The sequence below is a fragment of the Poecilia mexicana genome, unplaced genomic scaffold, assembly GCF_051168715.1.
Source record: "Poecilia mexicana isolate PSO_F unplaced genomic scaffold, ASM5116871v1 scaffold_12, whole genome shotgun sequence".
NCBI classification, from domain to species: domain Eukaryota; kingdom Metazoa; phylum Chordata; class Actinopteri; order Cyprinodontiformes; family Poeciliidae; genus Poecilia; species Poecilia mexicana.
This window is the reverse complement of record NW_028263381.1, coordinates 3,464,628-3,479,919: the sequence shown is the minus strand read 5'-3', so window position 1 is coordinate 3,479,919 and position 15,292 is coordinate 3,464,628. Positions and strand designations below refer to the sequence as shown.

At 39.4% G+C, this 15,292-nt stretch overlaps 3 protein-coding genes across 7 annotated transcripts in view; all 3 read right to left on the bottom strand.

The window, feature by feature from the left end:
* Nucleotides 1–5,765, bottom strand: part of clip1b (CAP-GLY domain containing linker protein 1b) — a 35,203-nt gene extending 29,438 nt beyond the window's left edge. For both annotated transcript variants that reach the window (XM_014999460.2, XM_088010756.1), the window contains exons 1-5: nucleotides 5,657–5,765; nucleotides 2,260–2,452; nucleotides 1,365–1,745; nucleotides 975–1,108; nucleotides 704–828 (exon numbers count right to left, since the gene is read on the bottom strand). In XM_014999460.2, coding sequence (XP_014854946.1) covers nucleotides 704–828; nucleotides 975–1,108; nucleotides 1,365–1,745; nucleotides 2,260–2,368 — 749 coding nt within the window. In that variant the 5' untranslated portion in view covers nucleotides 2,369–2,452; nucleotides 5,657–5,765. The remainder of the gene's footprint in view (nucleotides 1–703; nucleotides 829–974; nucleotides 1,109–1,364; nucleotides 1,746–2,259; nucleotides 2,453–5,656) is intronic.
* Nucleotides 5,766–8,274: 2,509 nt separating this feature from the next.
* Nucleotides 8,275–9,659, bottom strand: LOC106925257 (hydroxycarboxylic acid receptor 3-like). The gene has a single exon (XM_014999463.2). The coding sequence runs from the start codon at nucleotides 9,363–9,365 to the stop codon at nucleotides 8,376–8,378; it is 990 nt and encodes a 329-aa protein (XP_014854949.2). The 5' UTR covers nucleotides 9,366–9,659; the 3' UTR covers nucleotides 8,275–8,375.
* A 134-nt stretch (nucleotides 9,660–9,793) lies between these two features.
* On the bottom strand, nucleotides 9,794–14,966 carry denr (density-regulated protein). 4 transcript variants are annotated; one of them, XM_088010754.1, is made up of 8 exons: nucleotides 14,627–14,966; nucleotides 13,539–13,651; nucleotides 13,434–13,453; nucleotides 13,242–13,325; nucleotides 11,932–12,031; nucleotides 11,586–11,702; nucleotides 11,359–11,498; nucleotides 9,794–10,129 (listed from the first exon to the last, which is right to left on the bottom strand). In XM_088010754.1, exons 2-8 carry the CDS (start codon nucleotides 13,639–13,641, stop codon nucleotides 10,085–10,087), a joined length of 609 nt encoding a protein of 202 aa, XP_087866880.1. In that variant the 5' UTR covers nucleotides 13,642–13,651; nucleotides 14,627–14,966; the 3' UTR covers nucleotides 9,794–10,084. The 4 variants fall into 4 exon arrangements, with proteins under 4 accessions (XP_087866880.1, XP_087866879.1, XP_014854953.1 ...); XM_088010753.1 differs by having other exon boundaries at nucleotides 14,746–14,965; XM_014999467.2 differs by having other exon boundaries at nucleotides 11,932–12,012; nucleotides 13,241–13,325; nucleotides 14,746–14,964.
* Nucleotides 14,967–15,292: the final 326 nt, after the last annotated feature.

Genomic DNA, 15,292 nt, shown 5'->3' with positions numbered 1-15,292 from the left:
GTTTTATGTTTTCTTTGTGGGTAGATAGAAGCAAATAGAAGCATTTTGTTGGCTGGTAAAGATGTGTGTGAAGTCCTTCTGTAGAAATGTGGCTGCTGACATTAGCGTTGCTGCTGTAAAATGTTTAGCACTGAGATGCTATTTTAGGCTCGAATAGTCTTGCTGACAGACTAACTCCTGTTAGCACAACTCGAACATGACAGCAGTCTTTTCCAATGTCCGATCAGGTTGTTTTTTTAAGCAAAAATTAACTCTGAGTGGGCCAAGAGAAGCTGCTTAATCATCCATTGTTGTTTCCATGTGTCACTTGTGCGTCAGACTAACAGGTGTACCAGAAATGAGTGAATTAAAAAATACATTCATTTCATTTAAATAATTGTTTTAAAGTCCCGGTCCTACTTTAAATATAATTATATTTCAATGCAGCACTGAAAATGTAAGAAAATTCCGACCTATTTAAATACTGGGGTTGAAGAATACTAAAAATATCTAAATACTAAAATCAATGCACATATTTGCACAATAATTTTTTCCTAATTGTACTAATTTGTAAGAAAAATATTTTAGAACATTTGACAGTGCTAAAAGAAATATTTTTTTCATTTTATAAAATCAAATGGACTTTTCATACCTCCTCACTGAATGACTCATCAAACACACCAGTCATAAGCAGACAGAGTTTCCATGCATCCGTGCTCCTCACCTAGTCCCAGCTACAGCTCCGTCATTCTTGCCCAGAGGTTCGTCCAGCTCCACGCCACACCACTCTCCCTTCGCAAAGTCTGTTTCTCCTAGAAACCGCACCACCCCCGCCTTTGTTCCACCGACCTGCGCACGGAAGTTGTAATAACCAAAGTTTCTTTTAGAATGAAATTATACAAAAACAGACATCTTTGTGTCAGGTTAGCTTAAGCAGCACATCGAAAGGAACGTCCATGCTGCTTGCGGTCAGATCCGTTCAGTGTCTTTCTTACCAAAACGCGGTCTCCCAGCCTCAGCTCCTGTCTGATCTTCTTCAGGGAGTCGGGGTCAGACAGGTTGGACACAGATTCGGTGGAATTAACCGTACGGTTCAGGACGCCACTGGCCTTTACACTGGTGACTGGAGCTGAAGTAGAGGAAATACTTTTCACTGGCAAAGTACTAGAGGTGGGATCTTATTAGCTAAATTTGGCTCTACATTTCCAGAAACTCTACAGCTACAACTAAAATGGAATGGTTTATGTCAAAGTTTATTCAAAGTCAAGTTTAAAATCTAATTATGGGCAAGGCTGTAAAATAAATGTTCAAAGAAGCTTGTTGTAGTTGCAGCTTGACAAAATGTGGCAAAAAAACAAACAAAAAAAAAACATTCAGTCTGTTACCACTAGGGGCAGCGACAGCCGGTGCAGCCTTGCTTGTTGCATGGGCTGCTTGTACCGGGCTGGCCTGCCCTCCGTTGGCCTCCTTCTCCGGCAGCGGCGTCCTGGATAGCTTGGACGATCGTGTGAAAATGCCCCGTCCATCCTCACACTGGAAGTAGCGCACGCCTGCTACCGACCCGTCGTTCTTCCCGATGGACTCGTCCAGGACGATGCCCGCCCACAGTCCGGGAGCAAACTGGGTGCCTCCGACAAACTGAACATAGCCGGGCTTGCTGCCGTTCACCCAGACCCTGTCGCCGATCTTAAAGTCCGTGTGCACATCTTGTGTTGGAGAGGTCACACCTGACAAGGACTTTTCAGGAGGAACTGGCTTTGGAGCACCTGGAAGGAAAAAATGTAAGAAGGTTATAATTAAAACAGATGTTTTCCTCTTTTAAAGCATGTTGAATAAACTTGTTGCATGACAACTAAAGCTTCAAAATGTGGATTTTTTGGTTGATACCCAATCACAATCTGGCAGCAATGACCCAATAATAAGATCTCATGCAACATCACGCAAATGCTTTGTCTGCACTGATGAAGATTCACCCACCACCTGATGCATACATGTAGAAGTGAAACTGATGGCTTTTTGATTCATTTGACCAAGAAGTATCTAACTGCTTGGAAGCACTCGCCAAGCATTAAAATATCATTTTCAGGTGAAAATTATTCCAATTAAATATGGAAAAAAACACAGAGTACAAGACTGTAACAGCAGGACGAAAAGTCATTTGATCATCTCTAAATGTCTTCTAAACTTGGTATTGTGCTAACATACTTCTGAGCCTTTATGGTTGGAGAATTATTTGAATGTAATTTGATCAGCATCACTGATATTCTGAAAAGCTCTTACCAGATGACGGGGATGTCCTAGATGGTACTGCGGATGGACGGGCTATTTTACTGGGAGGCTTTAGCCCACTTGATTTGCCTGGTGTAGTGACGGGGCCCTGTTTGTCCATGGTTGGGGGACTTGATTAGGATGGGGGGACACGGCCTTCCCCCACCACCCCGGTCACCCTGTGTCTCAATGCGACTGAAGAAAGCTGGGAAAACACACAAACCCGAGCATGAAAATCAACCCAAAAAGTGAATAACAGCTTTTAATGCAACCCACTAAAAGTAATTATAGCAACAGCAAAAGCAATAATAACATCACTTTAATGATATTTGAAGTGTAAGTTTTTAATGTGCACATTATGAATTAAGGTTACCATGAATTTGGTTTTAAACTTGGCTAAAATACTATAAGGATGCAACTGACAATTATTTTAGTAATCAAATATTTTTCCGATTAATCGTATTAATAAATGACACTGTCTGCCATTTAACTACTTATGCCTTTTTACACAATATTAGAAATAAATTAAATGTTGCAAATAAGCAAATCAAATACATTTTTGAATAAGAAAACTAAAATTCTGTTGCCTGAAATGCAATCACATAGTTGATTATTCTTTGTATTAATAAATGGATACATAAATGTGCGTAATAGAATTTTTATTTAGTTTTTGTTTTGTTTTTTACAGAATTTGAACCAGATGAAGCTAAAACTATGCCACTTGACAAGTTCTGGGCAGAACATATTTACAGACAAAGAAGTTTCTACATTGTAAATGCAAAAATGAATATTTTTGTACAGTTTTGACTTAATTACTGTGTTGATATTTCAGTAAATGGCCTTTTTTAGAGTCTATGGACTCCAATCAACAATGAATCAATCACTAAAATAATCAACTAATTTAGTGTTTGATTAATCATAATTAATTTGATTAATCGTATGAGCCCTAAAATATTTACAGTACTCTGCCCGATGAACACTGAGCAAATATCTTTATCTCGTCAATTTTACCCTTTTGAAACAACCTTATTGCATGAAGATGACATCAGCAGGTAAATGTTCACATTTTCCGAATTAAGATTTTACTGAACCAATTAAAAACTATTTCTGACAGTGATGTGTTACTTTAAGTGCGGTAAACCAGATACGCTTTCGACTGACCTCAAAAGGTTTTATTGAATCTATTTGTATTTATTGCTAACAGATGATAATAAAACCTCTTTTACTATCCTCTCTTCACAGAGCGATAAATCATCCCAGTGTTTCGATGGCAGCTGCTATACAACCCATAAATACTGTATGAAAAAGTCTATTTGCAATAACCAGGGTAATAAATGTGAGGTCCTTCAGGGCTCGTGCTCAGTGTTCAGCTTGTTGTTTTTTTTTTTGTTTTTTTTGCATACAGTAGGTGGTGAACAGAAGCCTTACCACACAGATGACTCACGCTGGCTGGAACAACACACACTCTGTTTCACACACAAATGGATTCAGCACTTAAATGGATTACATTTAAGTTCAAGGAAAATTCGACACTTTTTCACATACAAGAGCTCTAAAGCCTTTAAATATGGAGAGATCGCAAAATATAAATGCCAAAGACATAATCAAGGACAAATGGGAGTTTTAGTTTGTACACCACTGTAGCACGCTTATTTTCCAAGTGTGAAAATGTTTTACTTGGCAGACTTCTGAATCATAGTCATTGTATTTTAATGCCCAGGGAAATGCGTCACTGATTGTTTTCATTTACATTTGTTCATAACTTGTCAGAAATCTTCCGCAAGCAACAACAGAAGTCTTGAAGGCATGAGCATTTCTTCCTTTAACTTCTTTACTGCGTTACCAACTTTCACTTCAGTGTGAATGTGTGTCTTCTGCCTATCTTTAGCTTTGTCATCAGAAAGTGAAATGAAACACCATTCAGTTGACACCAGCAGACTGAAATGCTTAACTTCTCAAATGCCAAAAGTTCTTGAATTGATCCATCTTTAAGGTATAGTTTGGATTACATTTGCCTCTTGAAAAGCTGTCCTGAAAAGCTGTCCAATTTTGTGGCAAATGTCTGAATTTGAGAGTACATACATATGTATGAGACATAATGAGACATGGTGGTGGCAGTGTCATTGTGCAGTTGGGGTGCTTTTCTTCAGCAGCAACAGGAAAGCCTAGTCAAAGTTTATTTTTGGCAAGCTCAATGAAGCTTAATACAGGACAGTGCAGAAGCGGGAAGGAAGTCTACATAGAGGTGGCAAAATGCATGCAGATGTTCACCTTGCAAAAGTAAAACAACTGTAAATATACAGCAAGTGCTACAATAAAATGTTTCCGATAAATGCATGCGTTAGAGTCGCTAAGAGAGCAGAGTTAGCAGATCTGTAGCTGTAACTGCAAGGATACCACACATTTTTATTTTGTTTTGTTTCAATTTTTTAAAAACAATATACCTTTAAACAATATACCTTTACTATTCCATTCCTCATTTATGCTCAACTTTTTTGTTTGTTTATCACATAAAACCTCAGTAAAAATTAAATACCATAAAGCCCACGTTGTGATGTGAAGTCTACATCCTTTTTATTTGGGTTTCTCAGTCACCCATCACGTCAAATACTCAGTATTTTCATGTTTCTCTTACAGGAAGACAGCTAGCTTTTTCATCGATTTATAGAAATTTTAGCAAGATTTATGCAACACATTTTGTGGATTAAAATCTTATTTTGAGTGGTACATCTGATTTTTGACTGAAGATGAACACCCAGTCCAGTCTGAAAGAAAGGAATGATTCAGTCACACACACAAAACTAAACTCTATGCAATGAAAAGGGGCGATCCTCGGATGTAAACATCACCAAGGCGGGTCTGTCTCCCCACCCAGCCAGCCGGTGCGGCCAGACCAAAACAACAAGCATACCTGCAGCTGTCAAACATCAGCACGAGACTTCCAGGTCTCACACACCCACGCTCTTCTGTCTCCATCTTCACATTTGTACCCTCAAATGAGAGCATAAAGCGTTAGCCAGTGGACACATAACGAGGCTGGCCCGTGTTGCTGTTGGTTACATCTGGGTTGGGCTCTGTCATTAAAAGAGCTCCAGCGGGATAACTTTGATGTAAAGCGCTGCATCACTTCCAATAAACTCTCCACGTATTCACTGAAACGTTACCAGCGTACAGCGGTTTAAATAAGTCTTTTGTCAGTTAACCCACGGCGCAAACTGTAGCGTTGTTGTTATGTTTTGTGTCCTGTAGCTAAAGCCTGAATTCCAGCCTGCTGGAATGCCAAAGCTAGCAGCTAGCTTCAAATGAAGCGCCGACTACTAGTTAATGTGAGACAACTAACCGCCCAGTGATGGGATGTTCCAGAAAATTCAAGCAGACAACGGCAGAAAAAGTTGCTCTGCAGACTTACTTGGTCTGTTTTTTGTGAATTGAGTCTCTGTTAGGGCTGTGGAGGGAAGGTGCGGCGTACCTTGCACCGTTACATGTTTTTCCAGCGGCTCCCGTTTCCCTGCCCAGCCCCGACTGTCACAGTCTGACGTCACCCTGAGAGATGATGCTGAGTTTGAGGACACACACACAAAGCTCGGACACCTCAGTTTCTGACCATTTTCCAAGTAATAAATGACCAATGAAGTCAGCATGAAGGATTTTTGGAATAAATTTATTAAAGTAAAAAGGATTCACTTCTGTCAACCCCTGTTATCATTCAATTTTAGTCCACTCCACTTTTGTGTGTTTTGCAAACAATCATGTACTTTATATAAAACCGATATAACAGTGAGTTTTACTGATATTTTGGAATTTTTAATAAAAAAAATGTAAGTTTTGGAAACATGGGAAGTTATAGACATTTTCTTTGGGAACAACATGTAGTTATTGAGAAGGGGACGTAACCCAACTCTGAATGAGTTAATACTTGCTGGTGTATCCTGTGAAGTTTGCCTGAAAGAAAACAGATGTTAAGGGAATGAATGAATGAATGAATGAATGAATGAATGAATGAATGAATAAATAAATAAATAAATAAATTAAAAAACTCTGTTTCATAGGCATACACACTTTCAGTGCCTGTCACCATCCCATATCTCATCTTGGCAATAGTTTTCCAAATTTATCAGCTCTCTTGACCAAACCTTCCAGATTTTCTGTCAGACTCAGTTCTTGACTTCCAAAAGTCTATTTCCAACTTAAATTTTCCTCTCTTTTGCACCTCCTGGAATCAAAATATAGTATAAAGTAGCTGCACATCACATATGAGAAAAAAGATTTGATGGTGGATCAAATTGTCATTTTTTAACTTCACAAAATCCTGTCATTTTAACATAGGCAGATTCATTTAAGAACTTAATTGTTTTTGTTGTACCTCAATTAAGGATTCCACAATTTCATTATATTTATTTTGTGAACATTTTATTCATGTTGGTAGTATTCCCTGCAGGGAAAGTTACAATTAGGACAGTTACATTGGTCTTCATCCGCCAGGGATATTGCTTTCTTCAACAAAACTATAATAATATAAAATAATAATTACAATGAATACAATGATTCACTACATCTCTAAGTTTCTGTATTTTCTGTATTTCAGCACAATTAAAAATTAGGATGGAAAAGTGAAACCTTTATTTCCTTCTCACATTTAAAATAAGTATCGGGTACAGCAGGCAGGGAAGGGGAACAATTCACACTTCAAAATATAAAACTATGGATCTATTTCTTTAAAAATTAAGAAACCTAGGGTTAGTGAAATAAATGGTAAAATTTAAAGCAGTGTAAAAATGAATACCGTTTATTTTTGGAACTGAAATGAGGGAGAACGTGGAAAAAAAATAACTTGTCAACAATTACTTTACTAACCCTAACCCAGCAGCCATAATGAATCTCGATGTTTTCTTATTAAACTTACAATATGACAGAAAAACAATCATTTTTAGCACAAATGTCATATTTTACTCCCTCATTCCACTTTCCTTTCAAAAGGGATGTATCCCAGGGCAATGAGCCATATTGTTTATATTTTTTAAATGACACTGACAGTCATTAAGTCACTGTTGATTCGTTTCTCATGTTTGCTTTACATTTATTTTTCACTGATTATACATACATTATATATATATATATACACACACACACACACACCAATACAGCACTTAACCTAAAAGCAAGGCAGACAAAATTGTCAACATGAAGCCTTCATTTTTCCAGCTATAGTGACTGAGTTTTAAAAGGCAGAGGTTGGAGATAATGCTTATTGTTGGATGAAATCATAGGTTTTTAACCTTTAGCAGATTTTTTAAAAAATCAAATTGAAAAAAAGTAGTCAATTTATTAAAAGTCAAAGTAGGAGACTTAATGAAAAAAAACTTTTATAATGAGAATATACATATTCCGATTAAGTTTTTAGTTTTGTTGCAGCATAATGACACCTAACCTCAGTCAAATGTATAAATATACACACACACATATATATATATATATATATGCTAGTGGCATATAAAAATCAATAAGACATATTTTGAAGACTTGATTTAGAAAATGTGTATTTGAGACCTAAGGCATGTTATTAAAATTAAGAGACTTAATTTTTAGAAAGCCTAGCACAAAAGCTGAATAAAATGTTGAAGTTCAGGAGGACATTTGATTCTTAATTTATCCATGATTCACGCAAAAGAAAAGCTACACTTCTAATGAGGTCAGTTGTAATTTATCGAGCACGTCTCACTTAAGCTTCACTCATGCTGAATGGAGTCAATTGCTTTCACCAAACGGAACCCATCAGCATTTACTTCGGATCTTATTGTAAAACGCTCTATGAATTGCTTCATATTTCCATTTGCTATTAACGCTGCTTATCGATTATTTAAACTCCCACAGTCCCAGCTCCACGGGTGTCCCGTCAGCTCCCGAAACCATAATAATTAAAAAAAAGCTCAAAATCGCACGCGGGGTCAGGACAGCGCGTAGGCAAGAAAGCTCGCGCGGCGTCCGCTTAACGCCGCCTAAGGAGAAAAAAAAAAGATCACAAGTCTGTTATGAAGTGCGCTACTTTGTTCATCTTTCCTACCTTTTATTACAGCTATAAACTTATAAAACACGTTTTTACTCATTGCTGTTTCACCCATCAAGTGGTTTTAGATGCCGTCACCATAAACGGTGGAAATGTTGTCGGACGACTGCGTCGGCTCCTTGTCGTCGCTCCTTCCTAGCAGTTTGTTTAGCACCTTTCTGAAGGAGCCGCTGAACGCCGGACTGGAGAAGTAGTACACGACGGGGTTGAGGACGCTGTTGAAGTAGGTGAAACACACTGACGTGTAGAACGCCAGGTTGGCCTTTTCGAAATGTCCGCATTCGTCATACCACACCTTTAGAATCCACACGGCGATGCGAGATATGGTGCTGGGGAAGAAGCAGGTGATGAAGATGAGAGCCACGGCCGCGACGAACTGAACGGCGCGCTTGATCTTCCCCTGTTTGTCCAAAGTCCTGTTTCTCAGCTGCCAGGTGATTCTGATTGTGCAGAACGCCACGATGGCGGTCGGCAGGAAAAACTGGATGACGTAGAAGGCATTGTGCCAGGTGGAGAGAGGCGTGAAGCCCATGCAGATGTTGAAACTCTCACACTGTGTGCGGTTGCTGTTGTAGAAAAAGTGCTCGTTGGCGAGAAGATACCCGGTGGCCAGAAAAATCAACCCCCACAGGCCGAGGGAGACCCACAAAGCGTAGCCCAAGCCCAGGCGGTTTATGGGGTTTCGCGGGTGGACGATCTTGAAGTATCGGTCGACGGCCACCGCCGTGAGGAAGAAGATCCCCGCTGCACGGTTGGCGGCCAGCAGGAAGAGCAGGATGCGGCACGGGATGTTACCGTAGATCCAGTCCTTCCCACGCCGGTAGTAGTCCGCTCTGAAGGGAAGGCAGAACAGTACGATGGAGTCCGCAACCGCTAGATGAGTGAGGTAGACGGAGTTGGGCTTCCACGTGTCCATGTAGAAGATAAACATCCCCAGAGCCAAGAAATTCCCCATTAATCCAAACATGAACTCCAGAATCAGAACTGGAGGCAGAACCCGGTCCAGGATGGGTGACTCAAAGGCACAGCAGACCTCTGAACGGGAACTATTCATCTTCTGACCCACCAGTGATGAGCAACAACCAGCTCTGAGTGATTAGAGACGTGGTGCACCAGGTGTCTTTAGTTGAACAGCGAATCATGTTTGCACTTATGCAAAGGGCTCACGGACAAACATGCTAATTCCAAAGTGGTGCACCGGCCTTATCTGTGGGGAAGTGGTGTTGACCCAAAGGAGCATTATAACAACTGTAAATGTTATCTGTCTGGGGATGGGAGCTTCATTAGAAAACTATTATACCTGGGAATAGGTTTACTCATGGGTGAGCAGTAGGTCGCAGGAAAAACAAGTAACCCTCGGCCATCTATGGGACTCATAAAGCAGGCGATGACGACAAAGCCCACTCTGGAAAAGAAAACACTTAACGTGTCAAAAACATTAATGGAAAACCAACCTGGAATGAAGAGCGGAACAGCAGAACGGACAGAGGAGAATGAAATTTATTAGCCTACAGATTTGCTTGAGTGAAGAACATTTGTGAAGGACTTAATTCATATCACACTTTGGCAAACAAGAGAAAGCAGCTATTGACTAAAAAAAAAAATTAAACAAAAAAAAAAAAAAAAAAACTGCCGCCAAGTGAGTGGCCAAGTCCGCACCATTTTATGTACAGTAAATAAAATAGGTATAAAATGACTTGATGTGTACATTTGGCCAGGTTGTTGTTGATGTTACAGGTCACATCCATCCCAGTGAAAGTGCATATTTGGTCTTTACTTCTTGACTTCACCCAGATCGTCGATGCTGTCATCATCCACCTACAGAAGGAGAAAGAGGCTGAACTCAGAAACGGTGTGTTGCGTTTGCAGATTTGTACAGCAACAGTTTTCTGAAATTGGAGTTTTGTTGTGTGAAAGTTTTTGCCTGAGCAAATCCTGCCTCTGGAGCTACAAACTAATCAAAGGCTTAAGTTTTCCAGAATTCTAATAGGAAGCCATCGATTTTATCAAACACTAACAAAACAAAACAAACCACACACTTTGGCTAGGCCATGAATATGCTTTGATCTAAACTATTCAGTTGTGGCTCTGGATGTATTTAATGATCATTGTTCTGCAAAAAACTAAACTTCAGTCTCTCAAGTCTTTTCCAAAGCCTTATTGTTATTATTCATTAATCTTTTTTTAGCTTATTTAAGCCCCGCCCACACAGAGGATTTTAGGTGCATCAGCAAAGAGATTGTTTTTTGTCGTTTAGTCTGAGATCTACACAGATGTGGTGTTTTGGGAGACTAGAAATGATCATTCTTTGAAACTGGGTTCCACCATCTTGGTTAAATTTCAAAATGGCGGCTTTATGTATCCGTGTAGCCAAGTGAGCTGCATCCTTTTTGAAACGATGACGTAGCTCCAGCTCTCTCCCACAAGCGTTTCACACTCACATGGCGCCGATAACGGCGTTTTCTGTGGAGCTGTGTCCCGTCATCCTTTGTTTACCGTTTACAGAAACGTACCGCGTTCATTTCAGTTTGGACGGGGTCCAAAGTTGAAGGCAATTTGTTTCACTGGCCATTTTCAAATCAATTTATTGTTTCTCTTCCAATGCAGAACTGTACACTACGATGTGTTTATCAAATATAATACATCAAATGTAATGTAAAGTAAGTTTTTGTAAAACGGCATGTTTTACACAAACAATGTTTTACATTAAATTTTATATTTGCTTTAAGTCCTACCTTTTTGTAACTGTTCAAATCTAATATTCTAAAATACTATTTTTAATGGTTTACAATTTATTATTCAAGTATGTATGTTGGGTTCATTCCTGTATGTCCACACACATTTATTATTTAAAATGCTAAGTTCAAAGAAATCTCAACACCAAACCAGCCAATAATGAATTTTGTTGTTCGAAATTGCAGTGCTATAAGGTTTAAATTAACCAAATGTGTTTGAGTTTACAGGTAAAGATGGAAAAAAGTACATTTCACCAAACTTAACAGGTATAAAAACTCATGAAACTTTTTTCCATGAAGACCGTTTTTTACCTCAGGCCACTTTTCTTGAATGACGTCAATTATGTCATCTGTAAAATCTCCCTGAATGATTATTTCATCCTCGGCTGTAACTGAGGCACCACAAGAGAACTTCTGAGCAAAGAATCGCTGAGCCTCTTTAAGATCAATGTCTGCAACAAAGAGATCGACATTTAGACAAACATGCAAAAAACTGAACATCGCCAAGCGTAGATGGAGGGGAACGGCACAAGCCTCACCAAATGTTGCCAGGCCACACACTCGTGTGACATATTTCTTCTTTGCTCTTGGAATTTTGGCTATTGTGACTTTCTGAGGCACCGTCTTCTTTTTCTGTTTAATTTGGCCTCTCCCACCTGAAAAGAAAAGGAGAATAAAGCAAGATTTGAGTCATTGGCAACAGCAATGGTGCTGAGAGATGAGAATCTTCAGGAAAGATGAACCCACAGGTACATCATATCCAAAAACAGAATCAGCTTTATTGGGAAAGACTGTGCACACAAACAATAAATTTGACTTCGTTGCAAGTGCTCACAGCGTACAAACATTAAATATGACTATATAGACTTATATGTGAAGTCATACCTCGTTTTTGCTTCTTCTTCTCCTCCTCTTCGCCTGTAGGGGGAGCTTCTCCAGTGCCGGATTCCTGTTTGGGAGCATTTCCTGCCGGACCAGAGGGACCAAAGAAGCAAAAAGAAGAATTACAACCAGTTTTGCAAAAATTACATTTGTTTACTAGAGTAAATATTATCTTACTTACAAACAAGGTTTTTTACTTTTCTACTCCAATTGCTGTGGAATAATAATGAATATTTGTTTTTTTTATTATCAGGGGTGCACAAATAGCCTTAAAGGGGACCTTAATGCAAAATTGACATATTTTTGTACTTCCACTCAGGTCTCAAAAGAACAACAAAATCATTTCTAACTGTTTTTTGGCAAGAAGTTAAAGTTTTTGGTGTCTGGAAAATTAGCAGTTTCAAAAACCTGAATGTTAGGTCAAAAATTGACATGCACCGTTACCTAGTAACCCAAATGGAGCTCCAGCATGTTTGGTCAGCTGGTTTTACCACTGTATGTGCTGTACAATGGCTGCTGGAAAAGACAAATGGTTTGTTGTTGACTTACCCTCCTGAAATCACTTGCTGCATGCTTGTTGGTTGTGCAAAAGGCTCCACTAATGCTTTTCAAAAATGTATAGTTGCGCATCTGTTAGCAGCCATTTTCATATACGAGTGTAAACATTGAGTTGTGGGGGACGTGGCCAGCAGCAGTTTTTTTGGATTTAAAGTGACAAGAGGCCCTAAAAAAAGCTCAACATAGGCAGAACTGAGCAGACTAAAATATCATCTAAAAGTGATTTTGTGCAAAAAATGTAATCGGCTTGTTTTGCATAGCCAACAGACATATCCCAACTTATCCAGAGAAACATAATAGGTCATTTGGAGTGACCAGCCAATACAAGAAACAAATCGTATCTACCTCCACAAAAGCCTGACAAATCAGCCACTGTCCAGTTTTGCTCTGCTGTGGGAGAGCTCTGACTGACAGACTCACCCACCAGGGCACGTCTGCATGTGCATACTTCAACTAGGAATTAGATTTGCCATCCAGCTGTATCTAAAAACACCATCTTGCTCTGTATGCATTGGCTCTGTAGCCCAAAAAGTATCCAATGACAGAACGCCATTCCTATCATTGCCATCCTTTACTGTAGTGCAGCCTATAAAGACAAGAGATCCTATACGGAACAAGCCAATAATTTAGCTTTTAAAGCTACTGAAAACTGGTATTTACACAGACTTCTAATCTATCTAGCCACTATTAATTAAGCTCTTTAAATTGTAGGGGAGTGAAGCAAAAATCCTCTGAAAACCTCGAAGGTACTCACCTACAGTCATCTTGGCAAACACATCTGGAAAGTTCTTCTCAAGCCACTGCCTACATTTGGCTGGCTCGGGCATGTACTCGCAGTACTGTGGAGACATCACCAGTTTTTACAACTCTCGAAAGAAATAATCTGCAGGCGCTTGTTTATAGTCCAAATAATGGGAGTGCATTGTCTGTCTAATGACGAAACTCACCTCTGTAGGTAGGGAGCACACTGTAGGAAGACAAAAAAAAAACTTGGGTTAGAGGTCATCGAAACGCACCGCGATTGCGCGACAGATTGAGTTTATCAATTATACCTCCGCAGTAAAGAACTTTGAGTGGGTATTTCGAATCGGGGTCCAACGATCCTTGCTCAGACCTGGTTTCTGTAGACCCAGATTCCATTTCAGTAGTAGCCATCACAAATGATCTGGGGAAGGTGAAGAGAAGCAATAAGAAAGTTTAAGAAACAGGAAAACAAAGTAGTGTTGGCATGGCAGCTGATGTTTTACGTTGTTTTTTTTGTCCACCCTACCCCTTCACCATGTCCTTTTTCTTTCCCTGACGTCACAACTTTGTCATTTTGTTTGAGTGTAAAGTTTCCATGTATGAGAAGACTACAATAAGGCTGTTGAAATAGTATCACCGTTTCACTGATTGAAATGAAGCGTGAAATTAGCTAAAAAATTTAACCTTTACTGGTCAGTGAACGCACCATAGTTTCATAGTAAGAAATGAAAGTAAATGTAAATGGTAGTGATTTTATGAGATTTTAGGTCATTCCTTCGATATAAATTGAGAATCTGCCACAAGGTTTAGAGAGCCTTCCTTCATTTTTAAACCATAATCTTTTTAAACCATAACATAATCTTAGGATTATATCAAAGTTCATTTTAGACAATATCAGGCTGAAATGGAAAAACAACTCTTGAATATGTTGCTAAAATACCCACTTTTACATGCAGGCATGATAATGTTACGTGTGTAAGGTCATGTGTCCCTTATTTAAATGTTACAGCTCGTAAAAAACAGGTGAGAAGAAATATCCGATTTCCTCCCTAGACCGGTCTGAATGAAGTCTATACATCATTTAACCAAACAGTTCAACTTTTTTCTTCCTGACACTGCTGCTTTATGTGGAGATTTTTTTAATTATATTTATTTAGTTCTCAATTTAATCTAATTTGCTACACAGCTGAAGTAGCCTTAGCCGGCTAACACATGCGGCTGTTTTATAGGCTGAAAGCGCTGCTCAACAGAGCAGTGTGCTAACATATTCAACATCAAATTGTACAATTAAAGTCATAAATATTGCTGCCACTCCTGTCAACTGCATAAATCGAGCTAAAACGAAACGCTACATTTCGCTTTGAGTGCTTTCATTCATCAGGTTACGTGGACTCACCAGCTGTCACCGTTAGCACCTCGATTGAGTTTAGCAAGCTAGCTAAGCTAATGCAGCACAACGACTCACTGCAGCTGAAAAAAGTGAATTAAAACGCGGAAAACGGGGCCGTTCCCTACCTCGCACAGTAAACTCTTAAAACTGCTGGTTCAGTAGAACATCCGCTCGCATTATTAGGGTCAGTTCCACTTCTAGAATATCATTTTCACTGAATAAGGTTTAGTTGGCATACTTCGAGCACGCCTTGTTACGCCTCTTGTGAGAGGAGTCTAGCCAATAATATATAGCTGCAGCTTTTCGCACCACTCTCAGACCCAAAACCGCTCCCAGGCTCCGGTAGCCGAAAACCCTTCCTGGTTCATGGGAGAATTTGCTTCCGGTTGGCGCATGCGCAAAAGCCAATTGGCGTTAAGGTTCACGATTGCTAACACAATGACAAACCATTATTCACCGAATGTGTCAGAGTAGTTTTGTTTAAACTGGGATTTAAAATATGTAGGATAAAAGTTGGGTTTATATAGCAGCGTGTTAAGTTCATGCGAGAATTTGCGTCCGGTTGGCGCATGCGTAAAACCCCACTGGTGTTTATTATGCTTCACAATTACAGACACGATATCAAACAATACTTTATTAACCGAATGTGTCCGTGCAGTTCCAAGGTGGAAA